The 25,405-nt window shown below is 37.5% G+C and overlaps 1 protein-coding gene across 3 annotated transcripts in view; it reads left to right on the top strand.

The window, feature by feature from the left end:
• The window catches only part of LOC134527379 (nucleolar protein 10), a 130,575-nt gene extending 108,052 nt beyond the window's left edge, over nt 1-22,523 (top strand). For all 3 annotated transcript variants that reach the window (XM_063360016.1, XM_063360017.1, XM_063360018.1), the window contains exons 11-13: nt 1,844-2,106; nt 9,012-9,108; nt 22,335-22,523. In XM_063360016.1, coding sequence (XP_063216086.1) covers nt 1,844-2,106; nt 9,012-9,108; nt 22,335-22,460 — 486 coding nt within the window. In that variant the 3' untranslated portion in view covers nt 22,461-22,523. The remainder of the gene's footprint in view (nt 1-1,843; nt 2,107-9,011; nt 9,109-22,334) is intronic.
• Nucleotides 22,524-25,405: the final 2,882 nt, after the last annotated feature.

Here is a 25,405-nt window from a genome sequence, read left to right as displayed (position 1 = left end):
TCGTGCAGCTTAGCTCTGACCGAAAACATCGCAAACCTATTCGTGCTGTCGGCAGAGAACAAGGCAAAAAAAAAAAAAAAAAAACTGAAGCACATGTGAAAAACAAACCATCAACAAAAAAAAAACAAAGGAAAGAACTTCACTATTCAACAAACGGTAACAACAAAGTAGGTTCCGGCAGAAGAGAGCGAACCACAAAGACAAGCATGAAAACACTGGATCTAACGAATGTATTATAGCCTCCCCTCATGATTCAACACCAGAATTAAGACAAGAAACGACCTTACAATTTCTCCATTCCTCCTTAGCCCGCAATGTGGCGAGACATGACTTAAGATGCAGACGCAGGATGGTTTCACACACAAGTATATGCGCGAACACAAAACGACGAGACGAAGAACAAAAAAAAACTAAAATTACGTGAGTACAAAACTCTGGCTACTAGGGGTTATAAATCCGGCCCGGAGGACCAAAAATGTTATACAAATTCATGTTCCACGAGGCAAAAAGTTCCGGAGGACCATGCGCGCATACACCGCCAATTGTCGGCCATCTTGATGCACTGAATCACATACTAGGTTTTTTTTTTTGTTACTTCTGACCAGGGTGGCCACACCACAGAAGTTAGAAAACTAAATTTCTTAACATACAATATCAAACATATACACATACATATATATACACACACACACAGAGAGAGAGAGAGAGAGAGATAGAGAGAGATAGAGAGATAGAGATAGATAGATAGAGATAGATAGATAGAGATAGATATAGATAGATATAGATAGATATAGATAGAGATAGATAGAGATAGATATAGATAGATATAGATAAAGATATATATAGATAGATAGATATAGATAGTTAGATAGATAGATATAGATAGATAGTTAGATAGATAGATATAGATAGATAGATAGATAGATAAGATAGATAGATAGATAGATAGATAGATAAGATAGATAGATAGAAAATGAGAGCCTTTGAGAGAGAGAGAGAGAGATGCTTTGCTATGTGTACCTACTTCAAACAAACTACAAAATTTTGAATGAGGAATTGCAATGCATGCCGGGCATTAGATAGTAATAATATAAAACCAGATACCTGATTTAAAAGAATTCAAGATTAGCTTTGTTCACATAAGGTGCAACTTTTGCAACTTTTGCACCATAACTGCAGCCAATGTTCTTGTTGCTGGAAGTAGTCTTCAAGTTACTACAACAAAATTATTCTATGGGTGGGTGTAATAACATCTTCTGCATCTGGGTGCTGTACCTTGTATACCTTGTTGGTATGAAAGGTACAGAATTGCTAGTGAGCAGGAATTACCAGTTTGAATATCAGGTTACGTAATGTAACATGTACATGTTATGCAACAAATAAAGTAAAAGCTGTATAATAATTAGGAAAAAAATGAAGGCATAAAATTGCAAATGAAAAACACAAAATTAGAAGGTTATGTTATCTTTTCAAATATTAGTTAATAATAAATTATTTTAATATTAAAGTCAAACAATTTATAGTCAATAACTATCAAATAAATTAGTTATTTTGCATATTTTAACAAAAATAACGTATATAATTAGCCCTCATGTGATGGGGTGGTAATATTTACATCCTTTGTAATTTCTACACCAACCATTTTTTTTCTATACATCATCTGAGCTTTGAATGCATAATTGTTAAACGTACAGCTCATGTGAACACAGCCACATTCTTTGACCTGTCATGAAAAGTTTTAAACTTTTAACCTAACTCTCTTCCATAATACCACAGACAAAGCACTATTCACTAATTGTCGCTGTTTGGGGATCCAGCACCAGTGGCCCTGTTCTGCCTGCAGGAGGAGCCAGAAGGACGCCCCAGCTCGGAGGAGGAGTCGCACTCCGACTCGAGCTCGGACGACGACAGGGAGTGGACGAAAGACCTGAAGCGACAGTACCGGCAGGTGCGGCAGGAGGAAAGGGAGCGGGACGTGGAGGAAAGGAAGAAGAAAGCAGGGGTCGAGGAAGCAGAGGGGACGAGAAGCCAGCCAAAGTTCTTTGCGCTGAGGGAAGGAGAAGAGTTCAGAGGACTGAATCACAGCATCAAAAGGAAGCGTAACAAGTGAGTCAGTCTGAAATTTTTTACACTACAAATATTGCTTTTCCAATTAATGTTAGTCTCTTTGCAGTATTGTATAATATAACTGTCAGTCATCTATTTAACTTTTCATACATATGTCCACACTTATATACTCATATGTATAGTATGTGCATACTTGCAAACATCTACACATGCATACACACATGTATTTACATAAGCCTACACATACACTCACATGAATGTGTGTAATTTGTGCTTTCATATGTAGACACAATTCAGTGCTGACTTACAGACTCACACTATTTTTTTTTATCATTTTAGATTGGTTATTTACTAGGCCTGTGCAGAATCCCTAAATTCGGGAAAAATTTCGGGAACATAAATGGTTTTATCCCGTCAGGAGTGAAAATAAATTTCCCGAAATTTTCGGGAATTTTAAGTTTATCTTTACTAGATATAACATAACCTCAAATCAATCAGCTAATGAACCTAATACAGTAGAACCTCGATGATACGTTCCCGTTTCATACATTTTCCTGTGTCATACGCCGATTAATTTTGGTCCCACCGAAAGTACTGTGTATTTACAAAGGTTTACTTTCCCGGAACATACACTTATAAAATCATTAATTTCCCTTTTCATACGTTTTTACAAAGCGGAAAAGCCCTAAAATTCACAAATGTTTTTTATATTCCTCCTTATAAACTACGTTTTAATGCTTTTATTTTGAAAAACGTTCATTGTTTACCTTTGCAAACGTAAGAAAATAACTTTATCGCACCATAGATATGGATAGTATCAAGAAGACTGTGCACTTCATTAGTAGCATCTATGGCCAGCACCAAGCGAGACTAGTGGCTCAAGCTCAAACTAGCAATGATTATGAAAATGGTGCACGCGCTTTACCAAGGCACGGATCTCATATTTTGTGCATTCATTAATCTTTTAACTGAATATACCCGTTTGTTATTGTTTTCTTACGATCGGATTGTTTTGTATTTTACGTTTCTCAAGTTAAAATTTTATTGAAAATGGTTCTGTTGCATAAAGTTGTTTGTAAAATTAAACAAACAAGAAAATATTTCTGATTTTTTTTAATTTCTAATTTAGGCTTGGTGACTTTCCCCTCCTCCAAGAAAGGACTTCATAACATTTTGTAAAGGCCGGGCTACATTTACAATAGCACGCAAACAGCACACAGATAGCACACACGCACAGAGATAGCACAGAGCTTGATGCTACATTCATGCACAACACAACACAAAAGAATACCGGAAGCATTCAAAAAGGTTTTTTAAATGTATAACTTCCGTTAACAATTTTGGTCACTGAAGTTGGCATAAGTGACGTTTATTTATGTTATGTTTGTTTAGATTCGTGTGTTGTTATTTTGTTAAACCCAGAAATATTTTAAATACTTCAAAGTTTACATACAAAACACAATGAGCATTCAAAAATACATATCACTGTTTATTTCAAATCCGGCTTCTTTAACACATTCATACACGGACTTCCAAGCATTTAATTTAGCTTCATGATTTTTGTATCCTGCGGATCCCCTGTCATACAAAATATTTTTACTTTCTATTACATCTATCAAATGTGCCTTCCATTTTTATATTATCGTGTTTGAAAACAATAACAAACTACTCAAGTCAACAGCACCAATACATTTGTGACAATTGTTCTTTTATTAGCCCACTAGAGTAGTACTTAAACTGTTTGCTGATTGGCTACCACCAGGGTCGCACACAGAAAAAAACCTAAAAGTTAAAAGTTAATGAACTTTCTGTGCGCCGATCCTGTGCTATTTTTCTGTGCGCGTGCTATTTGCCAATGTGGCAGCTCATATCTAATAGTGTATGTTGAACTTCTGTGCGTCTGTGCTGTTTGCGTGCTATTGCGAATGTAGCCCGGGCTTAAGGCCACTGTTTCTCATGTCAGCTTTACTGGATTATGGACTGTATTTTACATTTCTGGTGGTTTTATTATATGTATATGTATGTATATATATATATATATATATATATATATATATATATATATATATATATATATATATACATATACATATAATAAAAACATATATAAAAACTCCCGGTATACCGCGCCCCGATAGATCGCGGAATCGGGTATATCGCGGGTCAAACCATGTCCCCCAATCAGAAATGAATAATAATAATAATAATAATAATAATAATAATAATAATAAAACAGTAGAACCTCGTTAATTCGTGATGGTCGGGACCGAGATAATCACGGATTACCGAATTTCACGGACTAGCGATTAAAAGCCCGTAAGGTCTTGTCAAGCTTCTCAGACACCGGTGTGCAGCTGGGTTAAGGCCAAGGTCATGTGACGTAACATCTACCGAGGCTTACTGCAGATGGATAAAAAATAGTAAACTCTCCATTATTCGTGTTCATTGGGACCCGCCGATGCCCGGATAATTAAAATCCTAAAAAAAAAAAGTAATAAACCCGGATAATCCGTTCACGGTAAGGACAGTCTCCGAATTAGTCTCGGCTTAAAAAAATACGGCACTGACTAGCCATTAGTTCACGGTCATTTACAACAGCCGAAGAGAGAAAGATAAGATCGTGCTGAACTTGCACACATAAATTTTGGGTAGCCTCCCCCCCCCCCCCCCCATCCACCCACCCCCAACCACACTCATCCCACTTCGTCCAGCCGAATGCCAGCCAGACACGTCACTCGCCAGGCGCCGTGCGTTGGCGGGTGGAAACAAACAAAGGGAGACGGGAAGCAGAAGTCAGGACATCCCCCTCAAGTTTAAAGAGTGACAAATGTGACAGCTGAAAGGGGGACGACACAAAGGGTCGGTACAAACAGCGTTGCAGAGTTTGGCGGCCCATGCGAAGGCTTGCAGTGTTTGCCAGCCGCCGGCCCGCGTGACGTTAATTTTAAGCGCTGACAATTTTTACTTCTCTTTTTTTTTTCTGCACTTTTAAATCGTCCCGGATTATTTGATTCCCGAATTAGCGCGTCACGGATTAACGAGTTTCTACTGTAATAATAATGGAATAAATGGTTGACAGCCGATTAGGATAATTTTGCGTTGTAACTCACAAACTAAGCATCGGGCAGAAAAAAGCCTAGGCGTAGAAAATGTCAGCAGTGAAATTCTAAACAAGATATCTCCGTACATTATTCCTCTATCTTGTAGTGTTTTCAAATTATGGTCCAATCCAGCCCAGTGTTATTTTCTGAAACACTAGTTCTTAACATTTTTTTTAACCCACAAATAAAGCATCGGACAGGGGACCCGATAAAGCCCACCGTCCAGCGACATTATCCAGCGTGACTCGGCTGGGGATTGATTTTGGATAGGTTTGGTTGACGGCAAGCGCTGGGAGGGGAGAGGCGAGCCGAGAATATGCGACCAAGACACCCGGGTAGACGGGAGGAGTGGAATATAAGCGCCAGTGATGAGAGGGGCGATTAAGCCGAAAGGGGGGAAGTCTGGTGACCTTGAGTAGTTCACTCATTTCCGTCTGCACACTTCTCGTGGTCACGTGTGTTGACAAGCGGAGACATATAAATGTTTTGTTACAACTTGAACCTACAGACATAATTTTATTCGTTGTATTATACACGTTCATCTTTTTACTTTGGTATAATGTTTTAACATTAAATAGTAAAGTAAATTAGCTAGCGTATTTTTAATCTTTGCCGAGGAATTCCCAGTGGTCCAATACTTACGTGAACCATACTGTACCACTTTTGCCGTGAGGTAGTAAACAAGCCCCGGAAATGTTTATGTGTAGCGGCCTCCCGACCTTTAACCAGAGGCTGGGGAATATAACACTTGCCGATCCGAGCCACACACACTCAGCAACTCGACACAGCGTTTGATGGAATAAGTAAAGACAACGTTTAACAGACTTTCTAATATGGCGCCACTGATTGCGCTAAAATTATTTTGGCGCAATTTTTGTATCCCACATGTGACCATTTATAATTTACTGTAAGCATGGATAACAAAGTTTAACCACTTTACACAATAGACGATTCTTTATTTTATATTGTACGAATGCTAGAATCGTTTTTCACGTATTTGCTGCATACTCCTGCAAAAGACACGCTATCTGTAAGTACGTAAATCTAGAATTTTTATTTTGTCAATCAAACGCGGTACTTTGCGATTCATATTCGGTTTGAAGTATTACTATGGCCTTTCTATTTAGAAGACTTTGACCACAGAATCGTGTGTAACCACACACTGCACTTACTTTGTTACGGACACTCAGACGAAGCAGATACTGTGGCTGACACCACGAGACTGGCAGAAGCTTGTGTGCCGCACGAGAAGAGTCTAGCGACAGCAATGCTACCTTCCTGCAACTGCCGCACCGCTTACGCTCGTTCCGGGGCCGGCTGCCGCATCGCTCAGGCTCGTTCCGGGGCCGGCGGCACGATCATATATATCATCTGAAACTTCTAATTATCAAATATGGCCTCGTGGCTGAGCGCTCAAGGTGCTATCATTTAAACGTAAGATTAACGGTTCGAATCCCGGCAGGTACGAACTTTTTTTTGTACTTGTAAAAATAAATACGATCACGTAACATTTCAAAAGTAATAAATATATTTGAATAATGAATGCAAATAAAAGTATATTTATTAATTAAATTGTAATTTTCAGGTAAGGACATGATAACTAATGGTCAATTAGATTAGGTTAGCTACATTATAAATACTTTAAAACTTTGTGGACGGTTGATTTGGTTAGCATAGCTACATTAAAGATACTGTGAAATCATGTAAACTGTTTCCTAGCGCTGGATAGCTACATATTAAAAAGTTATTTGCTAAGCAACCATAAAATGATTTTACAGTAATTTTAATGTAGCTATACTTACCTAATATAACCAACCATCCACTAAACAGTCTATGTGGCATTTTTATACTGGAGAGAAAAAACGCGCGTTTAAAAATAAAAAACATCCAGGGGGTAGGCGCTCCCGATCGGCTAACTTCGGAAAGGATCGTCATTTGCGGCCAGTTACAGGAAGGTAGCATTGCTGTCGCTAGACTCTTGTGCCGCACGTGTGTGTGGCGCGCTCGTAGGCCGTGCGACAAACTGTGCGCGGCATGCGGAAAAATTAAAAATAAAATTCAACATTTAATATTTATCTTTAAAATTTATTATTTTTATTTTTTCACCCGCGTTTAGTGAAAACTGCGGATGCAAAGTCCGCACAAAGGCGGACCGTCTAACTGTGCGTGCTTGCCGACCTATTAGAACACAGGCGGTGTTTTATGCCTTTTGACCTTGGTCACATCGAAACATCGCGGTTATGCAACAACGCGGGTAAAAGTTATGTCCCCCGACAACCGCGTTAAATAGGGAGTGTACTGTGTGTGTGTGTGTGTGTGTGTGTGTGTGTGTGTGTGTGTGTGTATATATATATATATATATATATATATATATATATATATATATATATATATATATATATATATATATATATATATATATATATATATATATATATATATTGATGAATTCATATCTTTTGTTAATATAATGCAATTATTTACACATATGTATTAATGTTTAATCTGACATTATGCTGGTATGCTAGATTGGAAAAATATTTTATTATTGCCATTCCCTTTTCATACACTTTCACGCATCATACACCATTTTTGTGCCCTCCGTTGAAAAGTGTATGACAGGGGTTCTACTGTACACATTTCCTTCAAAATAAACATTAACAGTGCTGGAAAGAATAAAAACCGCAAATCCTTATTCTGTTTTAGCAATCTTTAAACTTTTTTTTTTTCAGGTTTAATGATTACTTTTTTCATAATGTCTGACATACGTACGTAATTACCTATAACATACCCGAAATACGACAGTATTAAAAATAATTAATGCCTCACTTGATCTTTATAGCAAAACAAACAAAAATTCGTGAAAATGGTTTTATCCCTACTCTACTCACGAGAGAAACTTGTCAAACATGACAGCAATATGCCAGTTTTGCATTAAATAACGCCCTAGTTTTCCATGCCATTAATTTTCTTAACTAAAATATAGATGCTACGAATATTTTGTCATAATTAGTATTCTGCCGATTTAAAACACCTAAAATATTTTTCTTTATGAAGTATCACGAGATGTCCGAAAATTAGTTTGCTTTAGATGCCAACATGCCATAAACAAAGCGTAAATGATTCCTGTTGATCGGATCACGTATTTCTTTTGTCATATTTTCGGAGACTTACAAACCAAAATAATAAAATAATAATAATATTGTAAAATTAAATACAAGTTACCGTAATAGCTTTGAAACGTAGAAAAGTATAATATTTTCTTTCGGACAGTTAATGTTTTAGCAGGTTTGAGTTTAAAGACAAACAAACTTCAGCGTTTTGTAGTTCGTGGTAGTTGGTTACACTGTCTAATAGTTTACGGTGCTTGTCGGCTATCTTTAGTGGAATTTAACGCGGTATTCTGTAATTTGTTTACATTTTCTTTGTCCGTATGGAAAACTCGGAAAAAATAACGTCCCAGTTAAAAGGCGTGTAGAAGTTTTATGAGAAAAATGCTAACAATTTCAAAAAATTATTAAAACAAGTTACGGTAGCACATCTGGGTTGATAAGGCACCTAAAAAAGCATCCCACATTCAAAGAAAATTCAATACAGAAGAAATTATATTGAAACATATTTAAAAAATTAACATATTTATAGGATACCAAATTGATAGGAAGCTTATATTTCAATCAATTTTTTCCCGATCCCGTTTCCGTTTCCCGCAGGGAAAATATTTTCCAGCCTGAGAATTTCCTGAATAAAAAAATCCTTTCCCAAGCAGCCCTATTATTTACATTAATTGTCTATTAACAGTGGTTATTTAGTGTCGCACAATGTTTTCATATGCTCTGCCCACAGCAAGCCCCTGGGCGAGAGAGTGCATCGCGAAGGACAGAGCTCAGTGCGGACCATGGGTTCCCTCGGCAACAGGGAGATGACCTTCAGCATTTGGAAGGTGAGTGCTTTCTTTTTGCCACCAGTCAGTTGGTGGAATAGGAACAGTTTGCTTCATGATTCACTTGGAGCCTAACACCAGGGCCGGCCCGGCCCACCAGGACATGGGAAGATGGCAAGATCACCTGCACCCTCTCTGGTCAGCCAACTGTGCTATTTTGGTTGGCCGGGCTGGCACCCTCCACCAGAGCTAAATGTTTATATTATCCACTTCATTTTTATTGTATTTACAGCACCACATGAACCTGACAGGTTATTTCACTTCTCTATGGGCTTTCGTTGGACATGAAAACATTTGCTTAAAGCTATAAATCAGTGGCCATTATAATTATAATTACTGCATGTTTTATCAAACACAGGTTTTTTACTAGATCTAGATTTTGATTAGTTTTACCAAACACATCGCCTAGCTCAGTAATCATGTTCGTCTTCGATCTCATCTGCTGCCTGCTGGTGACTTATTTTACCCACAATTCCCAGCATTGCTTAACTCTAATTTTGCACAACTCAAGTGTAAACATACAAACTGTCCACTTAAACTGTGAAATTTCTCCACTGTTCATACAAAAACCAAAAATATAAAACTGTAGCTAAAGTTTGCAATTTATTGGCAGAGGGCTAATTTTGATAACAGATCTCGCAAATTCACCATTGGAAATTGGAATTTTTAAGTGCAACAGCTCTCATCACCTCTTTTCTGGGATCACTTTTAACTACTGTGGCATTTCTCAGTTAAAGTTTTTGTATTTATTTGTTTTTACTTAATTTTTATTGTTAAAGTTGACAAGCCCTACCTATATTCTGTGAACATACTGTTCAAAAATTGAATCTATTGGGTGCAAATAAAAAAAAATAAAATAAATCGATTAGCTAGGATTCATTTTAAGAAAATGTAGTTTTATCCGTTTTTTCAATAATCAACTTTATCGATAATTCTTCCTGACATTTATTGGCGAGTAATAATACCATTTTTTTTTTAATTGGGAGCAACTAACTGCTTTAACAACACAACAACACTAAAGCTACTCCAGTAGATGGCGTTGTTAAGCAACACTAAGCCAATGAGTGTTTGGTTTGAGGTTAGACAAAGAAAATCAATTGTTTACTTATATTATTTGTGCCTTTTTAACTCATGTGTTCACTTAAAAATGCCTAAACGATTTTGAAAAAAAGCTTATAATAAATCTAACTTCACGAAGCTGCAACTCGTCTTTAGAACACCTTGATGAACATCATTATCAAACTGGTCAGATTTCTCCAACTTCACTCAGTGAAGACTCATTTCAAGAAAACCTTCATGAAAATAATCAGGTTTCCGTTCGTCCCACACCTGCTGCTAAAGTAAGATGCTTGCAAAACTTGACTGACATTATACGAGCAGAAAGGTCTTATGATTTAGATGTTTCACGAGAGTGTGCGTCACAATGTTTGGCCGCTGAAAATGACGAACAACGAGAGCAACCTCTGCAAGATTTGCGGCAGCGTGCGGCACAACGTGTAGCTAACGAAAATGACGAACAACGAGAGCAACCTCTGCAAGATTTGCGGCAGCGTGCGGCACAACGTGTAGCTAACGAAAATGACGAACAACGAGAGCAACCTCTGCAAGATTTGCGGCAGCGTGCGGCACAACGTGTAGCTAACGAAAATGACGAACAACGAGAGCAACGTCTGCAAGATTTGCGGCAGCATGCGGCACAATGTGTAGCTATTGAAAATGACGAACAACAAGAATACCGATTAGGTGATTAGAAGAACAAAGACGTCAAGACGGAAGACGTCGTAGGGCTTTAGAACTTAATAATTATTTACTGACGTATAAATGTGCCGTTACTGCAGCTGTGCAATATCACGCCTTAGGACCATTTGAAATGTTGTGTATCCATTGTGATGCATTGCATTTCCCTGAGGAATGCGTTTCTAATCTTATAAATATAAATTCTTTTGGTGACTGTTGTTTCCATGGACGAATTTGAATGGAGCAACCAAAATTTTCAAATTTATTAGTACGTCCCTTTTCAAACCGTCATCCACATTCGGAAGAATTTCATAAAAAAAAAAAGAAAGATAAACACATATTTTTCTCTAGCATCCTTCAATGTAGAAGATGACAGAACAATAAATAGCCATGGCATTTATAGTTTTATTGTTTGTGGACAAGTATATCATAAAATGAAAATGACAGCTCACCCGACGCAAAATGATGTTGGTGTCTTTGAACTGCCACTGTACGGGCAACTATACTTTTTTAGACCCTGATGAAGCCGTTAAAAAAATTGTTAACCATTCACTTAATTCTGGAATTACTACCTCAATGATGAAGTTATTGGAGTTCATCATTTGAGCGCAAAATCGTTATGTACAGGGATATATAATAATGCGAGAAGTAGAGGACGAAATGAATCGGTTAACTTCTGCCCAAGGGTTACCCCCACCATACGTAAAGCTTTTATTTAGACTTCCAGATCAAGCTGATCGCAGAAGGTTTAATATACCGGCGTGTAATGAGGTTTGTGCAGTTTTTACACTAAATGCTGATCAAAGCTTTCCAGAAAATGAAATGATTGTTCACCAGCGTAATAAAAACATTGTCTCTTTAAATAATGTTGATAAGCGAGTCAATACATTTACTTACCCATTATTTTACCCAGCCGGCACGGATGGTTTTAGTCCAAAAAAAATACCGAGCTCAGCTCGGTCATCCAGGTACTACATTTTTAATACGACCAACCATAACTGCAAGGTGTGGAAGAAACCTGACTAGGAAGACAAAAAAATCATAAATTCTTTTAGTAGGCACACCATCAAATCCCTTTGAATTGTTTGTAATCTTATAAATTTTAACAAGAATTTTTGTCTAAAACAATTTTTGATAAAACAAACGATTGCCCAAGGCGTTGAAAATAACAAGGGTAGAAATATAAAGTCTCAATTTCCATAACATCTTCACTATTAAATCCGTTCTTATTTATGGTAAAACCTATAAATAAAATTAAATATATACCAGTTGATTGTAAATCTTCTAAAAATTATATGAAACATTGGTCTAAAACAATTTTTGATTAGACTGCAAAGTGTTGAAAAACTTCATGTGGGAATAAATAATAAACAAAACTTCCGTATCATGAACTTTATCGAAACCATTCTTATTTTTGTTGCACTTTATAAATATTGTAAAAAACTTTTGTCAAAAGTAAATTTTTATGTAACCAACCATTACTGCAAGGAGTGAAAATAATAATGGTTGAAAGACAAAAAAATATCACCACTATTTTAAGTAGATATACTATAAAATCTGTAATAATTTATTGCAAAAATCCTAAACATTATCTAAAACCTTTGGCTGAAACAACCTTAAAAACAGAGGTTGGAAAAAAATTAAAAAACTTCCTATCAAACACGTTCAAATTTATATTTAACTAGGGATGGGTCGGTACCGGTTCTCGGTTCTCGGTTCCTACGGTTCTCAGCATTTTAACCGGCACCGGCAGTATAGCAAAACCCTTTACGAAAATAGTCCTTCACTATAACTTAACTGCAGCATGAAATGGCTCAACTCACGTCCAAACCACATATGAATTATTTTTTTTGGACTTCCGTGGGATAATATTCATCTCTAACTATAAAATAAATAACACGTGAAAATATTTAATGTTCTCGCCACATCTGTAAACAAAGTACGTTTTACAATCAAAACATAACAGTTGAAGGTGCCATAGATGTAGTTCATAGAGGTGTGCAACTCTATGACGTGCCTCAGCAGAGATGTGAGAACAGAAAGACGCCATGTTTGTTTCAATTTGTTTTTAATAATAGGCAGTTAATTGAGTCGTTGACACGTAAGTAAGGGTGACTGGTGTATTGCAAATTCCACAGAATATTTGTTTAATATAATTAATGATTGATTAAAAATTTTCCGTAATAATTTTCGGCATTATAAAATTTTATGCATTTTTTTGTGCAGTGCTTTGGAATGTAAGTTCACTGCATCTGCAGCCATCTAGTGTAATGGCTAGTAACTTTCTCATTTAGACAAACTGGATTTTTTTGAAGGGGAAAGTTACAAAATGCTTGTTGACACTTGAAAAGTATAATTATTCTGGCCAAATAGAGCAAATTGTGTAAGAAATGGCATCAGAAGTGTGGCAGTAATTTACTGTTGACTGTGCAAACATACTGAATTCAATGTAGGCAATAAGTTTGATGGACAATTTAATATTCTAATTCTTTGAAAGTTCACCATCATTGTATTTATTTCCATTATTGTAACTTTTTCTTTTTATTTCTATGTTTTAAAGTAGGGTTAAATTAATATAGTAAATTTTAGTTTTATTAAGGTTGGTGTGTTTACTGTAGCTTGAAAACTATACTAAACCTTTTAATTTGCTTTGATAGCCTCTTTAAAGACTGAATAATTATGCCAATGCATTTCTTTGTAAGCATACAATTAAAAAACATTGAGGACAGAACAATACAAACAAATTATTATTTTCAGTGTTATAAACAGTAAATTGTTGAAGTTGTAAGTATGGACACATGCTTTTTAGTGCTTTTTTGTAGCCAAAACAGTAAATAGTTTATTACTTAAAACACCTCATAAATAATGTGTGAATAATATTTATTTTATTTTTTTAAGTCAGAACCGAGGAACCGAGAACCGAGAACCGATTTTTAAGAACCGGTACCGAACCGAGAACCGGGAAAAAACAGGAATTAACCCTTCACTATATTTAACCATCTTCATATTATCTTAAACCTTGGTTCTAAATTTTTGTGTGACCATTTATTAGTGGAAAATATGAAAAATAGTGTTTGAATGTCAAATGGCTTAGTAGGCATAATATTAAATTTGTTCTATGTTATTCAGTGCTGAACGCAGGGAGCTGAAATCTTTTAAAACAGATTTGTGGCATAGAATAAAGTAAAATTTTTAATCAATCATTTTGGAATATTGGAGAATGTATAGGATGTAATATAAATTAAGTTCTATAAATGTTCCAGATGTTTATTGAAGTTTCCAGAACATTTACAGAAGCAATATATACTTCTAAATCTACCCAAGCCTGTAGGCTGTGCCAAGAGGGATGGATTTCGTTTACTACATTTGTCATACTGACCAAACTGTGTGTTTTGTGCTTACGAAGAAAGTTGAATGACATAAATTTATTTTGCAGCTGCTTTGAATAACTTTTTTTTTTTTGCTGTAAGGTACATTTTTATTATGTTACTTGAAGATTTAACGATTATTGAATACATATTTTGCTTTAAAGATTTAGCATTCGGGAAACATTCGGTTAGATTTGTTTCAGATAACGATTTGGTTGTTATTAAATGTTTTTAAAATGTTTCTACTTTTTATTTTATACCAAACATCCTAAAACTCAAATGTAAAAAAATTCCATTATCACATTCCAAGAAAAAAACCGCTAGTAACAAATATGTGTTTGTTAAATTATTTATATTCCATATATCCCGACTACTGACGTACGTCTGGAAACTTGCCTGTTTGCCAATGGGCAATGGTGTAATTTTAAAACCCTTGTTGCTGAATAAAACTGCCTGCGCCACTGGTGCAGAATCAGTGGCGAGGCGTGAGGTTTACATGAGGGGAAGCAACAAATCCGTTCACATCATAACATGAGGGAGGAGGGGGGGGGGGGGGGGGTCCGGGGGCCCTCCCCCGGGAAAATATGGATTTAAAGGTACAAAATGGTGCTATTTAAGTAGTTTTCTTAACTGAACATTGACTATTCCACATGTAGAAAAATTGACATTTTTTTTTAAATAATTTATTTTTAAAAAAATGTTTGACTTACATTATTCTGATAGTAAAATACCTACTCTACATTACTTATATACTAAGTGGAAATGTAGTATCATCGATATCTGGTACAAAATATATAAACATACAACACATGGCAAAGTAAGTACATAAAATAAAGAGAAGAACCTCATAACAATTTACTAGAATAGTAAAAATTAAATCTTGGTATTTTTCGTACCAACACAAAATAAATTATCTTCATACGTGATCAGAAACTCTGTTAACTGGTACGTGTACCAAGAAACTGGCACGTCAATCATTCCTGAAATGCCACGATTTTTTTTCCTAGCCTAAATTATTCTAAGTGTGTAAGGGGAGGGTCCAGGTTAGGGGAGGACCTAAGTGTGTCTCAGGCCGAAGCCTATACACTCTACCATGCGGGTTTTTAACCATGCGGGACAAGGGTGCGTGCATCGTGTGCTATTGGGGTTTACTGGCCAGCCATGGCTGCGATTGGCGCCATGACTGACGCCCCATTGGTCGCCTAGCTTAAAAACTAGCTAATGTGACCCAGGTAAAACCTGCATAGACACAGGGAAAACCCTGGGCCGGGTCATGCGGGGATCAATTAAAATGCATTAAGCAAGCAGGTAACTACTGGACAAGAGGGAAGAAGGGTCCAGGTAAGAAGAGTTGGAGGGGCTAAAAAATCAACCATGCTGGAGTTGGGTGATTGGGCTTTGCGGCCCGCATTTAAATGTTGGGTACTCCTGGGTTATTATTAACCAGGGGCGCATGGGCCCCGTGGGGCGGGCGACTTCAATCGTCAGCCCAGCCCAGCTGCCCAGGCAGCCACAGTTAAACCAGATGTGGGCAGACGAGCCAGTAAACCGGCTCGAACTGCGGGCGCACGGGGCGAAAGGCAGCCTGACATTGCGCTATCTTCATCTTCCTTCTTCCAGTCAACAGCCAACAACCTTTCAAGCCAAGGTGGGGGTAAGTCGTTCAGGCGAATTAAGTATCTTGCGAGTCGGACCCTCTTGTCCTCCAAAATCCCGGGACGGTTGAAGGTCGCGCCGCCCAGGCTACCACTGGCTCCAACAGGGCCCCAACTTAAAGGCGCCGCCATCTCTTCCTTCAGAGTTACGATGCTGTTCAGTTCCGTTGCGCGCGCGGCAGTTCACAGCTCCGCAATTTCCAGCCCGCAGTTCGTCTACACTTCGCATCCAGGGCACATAGAGCTCCCCTGCGGTGCCTTCGCCGACGGAACTGCTTTCTGCCACGCGCCGAGCTGCATTCAGGCTACCTTTCACCCCGATAGCCGTAATAACGACTCCACAGGCCGGCCATTGGTCCGCGGACTGCTATTGGTTATTCACAGTCACCCCAGCGAGATTGCAACTCTCGAGCTGGGATCCCGTATCCGCTACCCGCGGGACGCGTACGCCCACCAATCCCCCACGCACTGCCAGCCAACAGCCCGCGGGAGAGATGCGCGCTCCCCGAGAGACGACCGCCGACTGAAACGCGACCTCTCCACCTGCCCTGCCGAACTGTGGCGGACATAGCCGAAGCAGTCGGCGGAATAATTCCACCGTCTGCTTCGGCCATGTTCGCTTCAGTTCGGCAAGAAAGCGCTACCTTCGTAGCGTCTACCACGTGTTTTTACAGCCAATCCCCTCCCTGAACCTTTGTACCATGCCACCCCCCCCTTCCGAAAGGAAACTACTGCGGCAGCCTTCCTGCTGAAAGCGGTCCTACCAGCGCTTCTAAACCTAGCAACGCTTCTAAAACAGCATGTTTTGTGTATTGTGTGTTAACAAGTTCTTTTCTTATAGCGCACAGCGCACAGTACTGGGTCCCAAGAAGATAGTGTAAAAAATACATACACCTAACGGCATGAGCCAAACTAAAATACTATTCTGAATAAAATATTTATTTAAAAAATACAATGTCTGGAAACTGCCTGGGCAAGCACTGCTTGCCTTGCTTGCCCTGACGAGACGCCACTGTGCAGAATGCTGTTAATTTAGTAACCGATTAAAATTTTAAAAATATACAGATACAAATTAAAGAAAATTACAAAATTTTAACATTTTGGTATTAAAAGTTTGTAAATTAAAATGTTCATTCACAGCACGGCTGTACTGGTGGCTCCATAGAGGTTAAGTAGTTTAGCGAATAACCGAGATACAATCACATTGGAATCAACAGTCTATGTATAGTAGTGTCCAGACATGTATTTCTAAGACATTGACATGTGGTAAGACTAAGACATGTGGTGCAAATAAAATAAAATAAAATAAAATAAATAAAATAAGTTATAAATATCATGTGCCAACCTAACAGACTTTTGCAAACCTTGGAGTTGACAAGGATGTTTTCAGTATGCATGTATAGGGACCCACTTTTAATTTTAATTAAAATTAGTTGCTTTCATTCTAAAACTTTCTTGATTTCATGATAAAGAAATTATCATATGCAAATAAAACCTATGATAACATGTGTTTTCAAATTAATAAACAAAAGGATTTAGGCTTAGTTTCACAAGAATATTTTTTTAAGTAGAACTAGATCTATATCGCCTTTTAATATGAATTAAATACATTTTATTTGTCAGATAATGAATTAAATTTTTTAGGCCTATTTATGAATCAATGAATGCATTGCTGGACAAGTACAAAAGTGTATGATGAACAGACCACAAACAAAAAGTATACTGACTTTTCCAAAAACTAATGCTTCATTTGTGCGTTAATCTTTTACTGTGTTGCTTGATGCATATTAAAATTTTTACCATGAAAAATGTTCACTTTAATATTTTGTCATGTTTTTCAAGACATTTGACATAAATCCATTAATTTTTTCTTGGCTTCTTGTAATGTTTAAAGAGCATTTCTGGATTTTTGAAGTACATAAGGCTATGTGATAATGTTGTTAAACTAATACTACATGTACATTGTACTTTAACATAAGTAAATTTATGCACACCATCAAAAATGCACTATTTACAGCACTTTAAACTCAAAACAAGTAATGGTGCCTTAAAAAAACATCAATAAAAACTGTCTAAAATGTAAACTATAAAAAAATGTCATCACCTTAAACTTGTTTGTGCATGAGGCCAGCAGCCAGTGTGTGTGGAAGACCTGTCCCTCCTCAGGCTCACCAGGTACAGTAAAACCTCTCTGAAACGACCCCTCACGGTTCGCAGGAATAGGGTTGTAATAGAGGGGGGGTCGTAATAGATGTTTTCCTAAATTTTCAGTTTATTTCACAAACCCCCCCCCCCCCCCCCCCCAAAAAAAAAAAACCGCTACTTGCTAACAAACCAGCCGTACAATGGCAGGATGCTGTCACTCACAATGCAGACGGCTTTGCTTTAAACCCACTTCAACCTTCTGACAAGTCCCTCGCCCTACAGGCCACCTCTAAAGAACATATGTCAAAAGACAGTTTATTTTTACTGGTTAGTTTACATGTACGTAAATACACTAGAACCCAGATGTCACGAACCCCGGATTTAACGAAGCAATGATTTTACGAATACATTCTCAGGAACCGTCAAAAAATCTGATAATTTGGCACCAAAACAAAAATAATTGGGGAAAAAATGGTAAAACTCACAATAAAAGGTTATAAAAAGCCATTATTTAACACGCAGCATATATTTTGTGTGGGTTTATAATAATCGTACTAATGTTCGTAAGAGAAAAAAAAAATAGGACATTCTGCTTAAAAATACGGCAGCAGTAGCTTGTGCAACGTAAGCGGGAGCGCGGGAATCTCGTCTAGACAGGCTGGCGGCTGCACAGGCGGCGGATGCATGACGTCATACGGCCTACCTCTCCTTCCCTTTTCCAGATTTCAAGGTTCATCCCTCCCAGGCATACAAACCATCGTGTCTCTCTCCCCCTCCTACCTCAAAATCCTTTGGCATGTGAAACTGTCAACATCCTTCCTCCACTTCTCCAAACTGCGTGCGACGAAAGAGAGGTTTGTATAGTCCATTTCTGGTCAAATGAAAAATTTTTAAGGGCCCCTCGCGACAGCCATTTACCGTTAATTGTTTTGATACAATTTGTTTGTTAGTTACACAACATTTTTCCGCTGGAAAATCACTGAAACTTCAAAATTTCTTTAATGGAAAAATTTACCAGGCCCGTAAAAGTATTCATTTTTACCGCAAATGAACTATACTCGCCCTTCCTGCCGGACAACATTCTGGGCGCGTGACGCATGGCAACTACAGTCGTGTGCTGCGCACAACCACTTAAAACCTACGCGATTTCCAAACTACACTAGATTTTCGACTGGAGTCTGTTGACAAAAAGCATTTAAGAATTTGTTAATGCCCAACTGGTTCTTTTGATATCAGATCAAGAGGATTTAGAGGAGATAAAACTGCTAAAAGGCATGTTTTCGAAGTTTTAGGTGTAAAAAACCAGTTACAAATTTCTTGAAAGTATCAGAGGGAAAAGTATTACACCTTTATCTTTATTTTTCCGCCATATAATGTTACGGTCACCGCTCAAATTTCACAGTTATCTGACGGGAACGAGATGACTGCGCGCCAGTTCAGAGCCTTGCACTTCAATATTTTACCGCGCTAGAACTACCATTGAGCATCGCTCATATCATCCCGCTTCACTAACACACGCTGACCAGACGGCGCCCTAAAGCTGATTAGAGGAAGCACATAGAAATTCTTCCAGCTTAGCAACCAGGACCCGGGCAATTCTTGACTATCAAGCTTTTCACATTAAAATATAAGAGACTTGTAGGCCTACTGTGTAATTTCGGCGTTATTTAGCGGTTTTTCTTAAAAATCACTTTTTTCGCATTTTCCATATAAATTCGCGGAAAATATCGCAATTTCGCGATTCACCATATAATCGTGGCCCTAATAATGGAACATTTCCTTTAAAAATATGGCAGCTGTAGGTTCTGCAACGCGAGTGAGCGCACACGAAGCTCGCCCGGCTGGCTGGCGGCAGCGGCCAAATGCGTGGTCGCTTCATTATTGCTCGCGCGAGAGGTGAGACGTGGAATGTTAGAAGAAAGATAAATGCGGGGGAGACAGACGGCAGCCAGTGTGTTTCCTGCGTGGGCGTGGGGAATAAGTGCCTTTTTTTTTATGCTGGGTGAAGCGACCTTTTTCTATCAAAAAAGATAATTGCTTTAGCTGTCAAAATAAACATTGCTGCGGCAGTTAAAACAAGTCGAGGCAGGCGTGCATCCAGTCGGTCGCTGTGTATTGTCAACCGATAGTAATCAAAAGAAATCCAGCAGGTAGCTTTGCCTTAACTGCGTACCACCTAGACACTCGCAAAAATCTAAACGTAAACACGTTGCCACAAAAACCTTTATCTGCACCCTGCCGGCAAAGGGACCTGGAATGGGGGTTGTTAAGCGCTGACAGCGGTCGACAGGAAGTGGTATCTATTTTTAGATATGCACTTCCTACGGCAGTACAGCACTCAGCAAGAGAAATGCAGTAACACGCTACTCACCACAAGAAACTTATTTTCTGTCCGATTTTCTTTGGATTTTCGGCAATTTTTTCACGGTTCCTCGAAATTGGGTTGTAATAGAGAGGTGGTCGCAATAAATGGGGTCACAACAAAAAGGTTTTACTGTATTTACTATTTTCTAGTTGTGATCGATCACGCGAGTGATCATGACTTTGACCACTGGCCTGACTTATTGGCCTGTGCGAATACCAGTTTTTTTAGTTTAAAATGAAGCGAATACGAATATCACATTCTCGAATACGAATATGGAATTAGTAAGAATTAGAATCCCACTAATTTTTTTTCTTTCATATATGAAAAATACATACTGAAAGAAAAGGTAAATTACTATAGTGTGGTGGCTGTTAGGAAATTAGATAAATAATACTGAAGTGAAAGGTTGGTTAGGTCAAGTCAGCTACAATTATTATAGGTAAAATTTTGTTGAAATATTCAAATTTTGAAAGGAAAATATAAATTATTTTTCGTGGTAACCAAAATAAGATCTGTAATATATATATATTTATTTATATATATATATATATATATGTTTCAAAATAAGTGTAAAGTGAATTTGTAAGGCAATTGGAGAATGTGTGAAGAAACTTCAAGAGGATGGGTTTGAAAAGAATGTACAGTGAGCAGTTTTAATCTATAGTTAAATATTATGTACATCTAAAAAAATTTAAAACTTGTTTATATTTTTCACTATGTGAAATTAAATCATTATTTTTATTAATCTATATTAACATTTATGGATTATATTTTTTGGCTTGTTTTAAATAAGTATAGGAATACAGTAGCTGCTTAGAATGATGTTCCTCTCTTTTTCTGTCCACTTAATGTGTGCTTGGTAAAAGAGGCAAATTTATCCCCCCTTTAGCAGTGTGAAAGAAGATAATTGCCTGAACTGTCACTGCTCTAGGAAAGTGAAAGAAGAGTGAGTGAGTGAGTGAGAGAGTGGAGATTGTGTGAGTGAGAGTGAGTGAATGACCGAGAGTGAGTGATAGTGAGAGTGCTTTGTTGTTGTGTTTTTTTGTTGTGTGTGTGTTTTTTGTGTGTTTGTAGAAGCTTCTACACTACTACGCATTTCATACTTTTTCTTTTCCTATGATTTGTTACATGATGTGAAAAAAATTTTTTAGTGGTATGTATTCTAATTCTCATTCTTGCTATTTCAATTCTATAATTGTATTCGAGAATAATTTTGTATTCGTAATCATCTTCAATTCAAACTAAAAAAAATTAATATTCACACAGGCCTGGTGCATATCTAAAAATTGAATATATTATAAACAAATTCAAAATAATGGTAAACTCTGGCAAATTAGCAATGGTAAAGTGGGACACAGTTTACTGCATTGCTTTCTAGCTATTTTACACTCCACACTGTTAGATGCCGCTACTGTAAACCAATTTTAATGTGCTTAAAATGTAGGTATACTCTATACCGCCAGGTTCGCTGTCATCACTTGTCTCATGTATTTTTTACCAGTTATCCATATTGTCCCTATTACAATATTTGGTATAAGGTACAAGACTAGTGAAAAAAAGTTCCCATGCAGATGCAAGTTTTTGTAAAAAAAAATGGTGGCTTGTAAGCCAAATTAAGCACATATACCTTAGGAGAGAATACAGGGTTCATACACCTCCTGAATATCCTTAAGAAGTCTTTAATTTCCTTTTATTTTTTTAACGGTCACTTATTTTATCCTAAATTTTACCATGGGCCCTGTGTAACTTCTGTAAATTGTTGAATTCCAGTCTCATAAAACACATTGTAAAGAAATACAATATTCATGTACATCTGAAAACATTTAAAATTCTTTAAGAGCTTCTTAAGCACTCCTTAATTTTTGTTAGTGTATTAAGGTGCAAACTATGTAAATGGCAAGGGTTGCACCAGTACGGTGTTTGTAAGCATGCTTTGTGGTGCGTGGTTTGCTGCAGGAGAAGAGGAACGTGAGGGCAGAGCAGCAGGCCAGGTCCCACCACGAGGAGCGCAGGAAGTTACAGCGCTCCGCCAGAGGCCTGCAGTCCAAGCCACTGCCTCGCTTCCTCAGGCTCAAGCACTAGCTGCCTTCCTCAGCTCATTTGTACATTTTATATACCTCGTTTTATTAAATGTTTTTAAAACTTCATGTTTTCAAGTTATTTAATGTGATAACTGCACTGGTATTGTCAAATTTCACTCATCATAATATTAAATTTGGTTAGTTTCTTAATTTCAGATCCTAAACGTAGAACTGATGAAGTAATGGAAAATGTAGATTCTTTACATAAGTTTAAGGAAGTTGAAGAATACATACAAAAAATTAATTTGTATTATTGCTCATATCAAACTTTAACATACTGTTTTTAATAAAGTTCTTGAATTTTAATACATGGGAAATAAATACAATATTATCATGGTCAAGATAGATAGGAACATAAAATTTATTTATAATAAAATAAAACATAACCCTAAAAATGTTTGGCAATGAGCAAAAATTATGAGAGAAAGTTATCAAAATCAATATTCCTTAAAGATAAATGATGTAGTTACTAACGACCTCTTTATAGCTAATAATTTTGCAGAATATTTCTCCAGGTTTTATGTATCTCTATCAAATAACCACATCTAGTACTAAATCTTTAAAATCCATACTAACGACTGGTCCTGATGGTATTCCTAATTTCATTATTGAAGGTTGTTCGCACCTTCTTGTTCCTATTCTTACATTTATTTTTAGTTACAGTATAAATAGTGGTATCCACCCTTACTGTTGGAAAACGTCTAAAGTTATTCCTGTACACAAAAAAGGTAGAAAATTGAATGTTAGTAATCATAAGTCTATATCTATTTTAAACTCGTTTGCTAAAGTGTTTGATAAAATGATTTACAAAGATCTTGAATTCAATGTTAAAAAAAAAAAAAACTTTCTCACAGTCAACATGACTTTTGAAGTGGCCAGACTATGATTACTACAGTCAAACCTCTCTTAAACGACCCCTCACGGTTCCCAGGAATAGGGTCGAAATAGAGGGGGGGTCGTAATAGATGTTTTCCGAAATTTTCAGTTCATTTAAACCCCCCCCCCTCCCCCCCCCCCCCAAAAAAAAAACCGCTACTCGCTAACCAGCCGTACTACGAATACATTCTCGGGAACCGTCAAAAAATTGGACATTTTGACCAAAATGTGAAAATCAGAAAAAAATTAATAAAAAAAACGAAATGAAATAAAAGATCATTCAAATCTGTTAATTTTAACACACAGCGTATTTTTGTGTCGGCTTTAATACTTCCAATAATGTTCATGTAAGAATAACAGAAAAATAATGGGACATTTCCTTTAAAAATATGGTAGCTGTAGGTTCTGCAACACGAGTGGGCGCACACGAAGCTCGCCCGGCTGGCTGGCGGCAGCACATTCATGACGCATAAGCTCATCCCTCCCTCCCCTCTCGTTTACATTCTTCAAGGCTAGCTCATCCCTCCCACACACAAACCATCTAGTGTCCTCCCTTATAACACCCCAACTTCGCTCCCCTTTGAAAAACCTTCAGTGAGAAAATTCTCATTTCACCCTCCGCTCTCCTGTAAAACTGGGCTATTATGAATGGGGTACTAAAGCGGCGAGGTAGGGGTCAAAATATGTCACTTTTCACACCAAGTTCGAGTTCAGTCATCTCTGGCAAGGAATTTACAAGCTTTCAAACTTAAATATAAATGTATTTTAATTGCAAGGGTCCTATGAAAAGGAATATACCGAATAAAAACAAGCTGCTGTCACCAAACAAAGCATAAAACGGCCCAATGCGTGGTTGCTTCGTTATTGCTCGCGCGAGAGGCGAGACGTGGAATGTTAGAAGAAAGATAAATGCGAGAGAGACAGACGGCAGCCAGTGTGTTTCCTGCGTGGGGAATAAGTGGCGTAGCCTTTTTTTTTATTATGCTGGGTGAAGCGACCTTTTTCTGTCAACCCACGGGAAAAGATAATTGCTTGAGCTGTCAAAATAAACATCGCTGCGGCAGTTAAAACAAGTCGAGGCGGGCGTGCATCCAGTTGGTCGCTGTGTATTGTCAACCGATAGTAATCAAAATTAAGAGAAATCCAGCACGTAGCTTTCTTTGCCTTAACTGCGTACCACACTAGACACTCGCAAAAAGCTAAACGTAAACACGTTGCCACAAAAACCTTTTTCTGCACCCTGCCGGCAAAGGAACGTGGAATGGGAGTTGTTAAGCGCTGACAGCGGTCGTAAACACGTTGCCACAAAAACCTTTATCTGCACCCTGCCAGCAAAGGGACATGGAATGGGGGTTGTTAAGCGCTGACAGCGGTCAGGAAGTGGTATCTATTTTTAGATATGCGCTGCCTACGGCAGTACAGCACTTGGCAAGAGAAACTCAGTAATACACTACTCACCACAAGAAACTTATTTTCTGTCCGATTTTCGGCAATTTTTCACGGTTCCTTAAAATCGGGTTTTAATAGAGAGGTGGTCGCAATAAATGCGGTCGCAACAAAAAGGTTTTTCTGTAATTTGCTAACTTTTCTAAATCCTTTTTAAGCTAAAGTTATTTCACATTCTCAATGGATTCTTGTTATTTTGTTCTGGAAAAAAGTGTTTGATACTGTTAACCACAACATATTACTTTCTAAACTATCCAATTTTGGATTAACTGATAAATATCTAATCTGGTTTTCTAGTTACTTAAAGGATAGAAAGTTGTATGTTTTGATTAACAATTTTAATTCAAATTTTTTCTTGCTTGCGCAGATGTTCCTCAAAGTAGAACTCTGTCTCCTCTTCTTTTTAATATTTTCATTTACGTATAATATCACTAATGAGCTCAGCCATTCTGCAGGTGTTCTATTCGCAGATGACCTCAAAATTTCTAAATCTATTACCTCCTATAGTGAATGTCACTTACTGCAGAGACACATCAATTCAGTTGCAGATTTAGTTGAGCTCAACTACAATAAATACCATCCTATAATTTTCAATTACAAACTATTAAATCAAACTACAGTAGA

Source organism: Bacillus rossius, chromosome 1, assembly GCF_032445375.1.
Source record: "Bacillus rossius redtenbacheri isolate Brsri chromosome 1, Brsri_v3, whole genome shotgun sequence".
Lineage (NCBI taxonomy): Eukaryota > Metazoa > Arthropoda > Insecta > Phasmatodea > Bacillidae > Bacillus > Bacillus rossius.
Note: the sequence above shows the minus strand (reverse complement) of the source record. Positions and strands in the feature narration are given on the sequence as shown.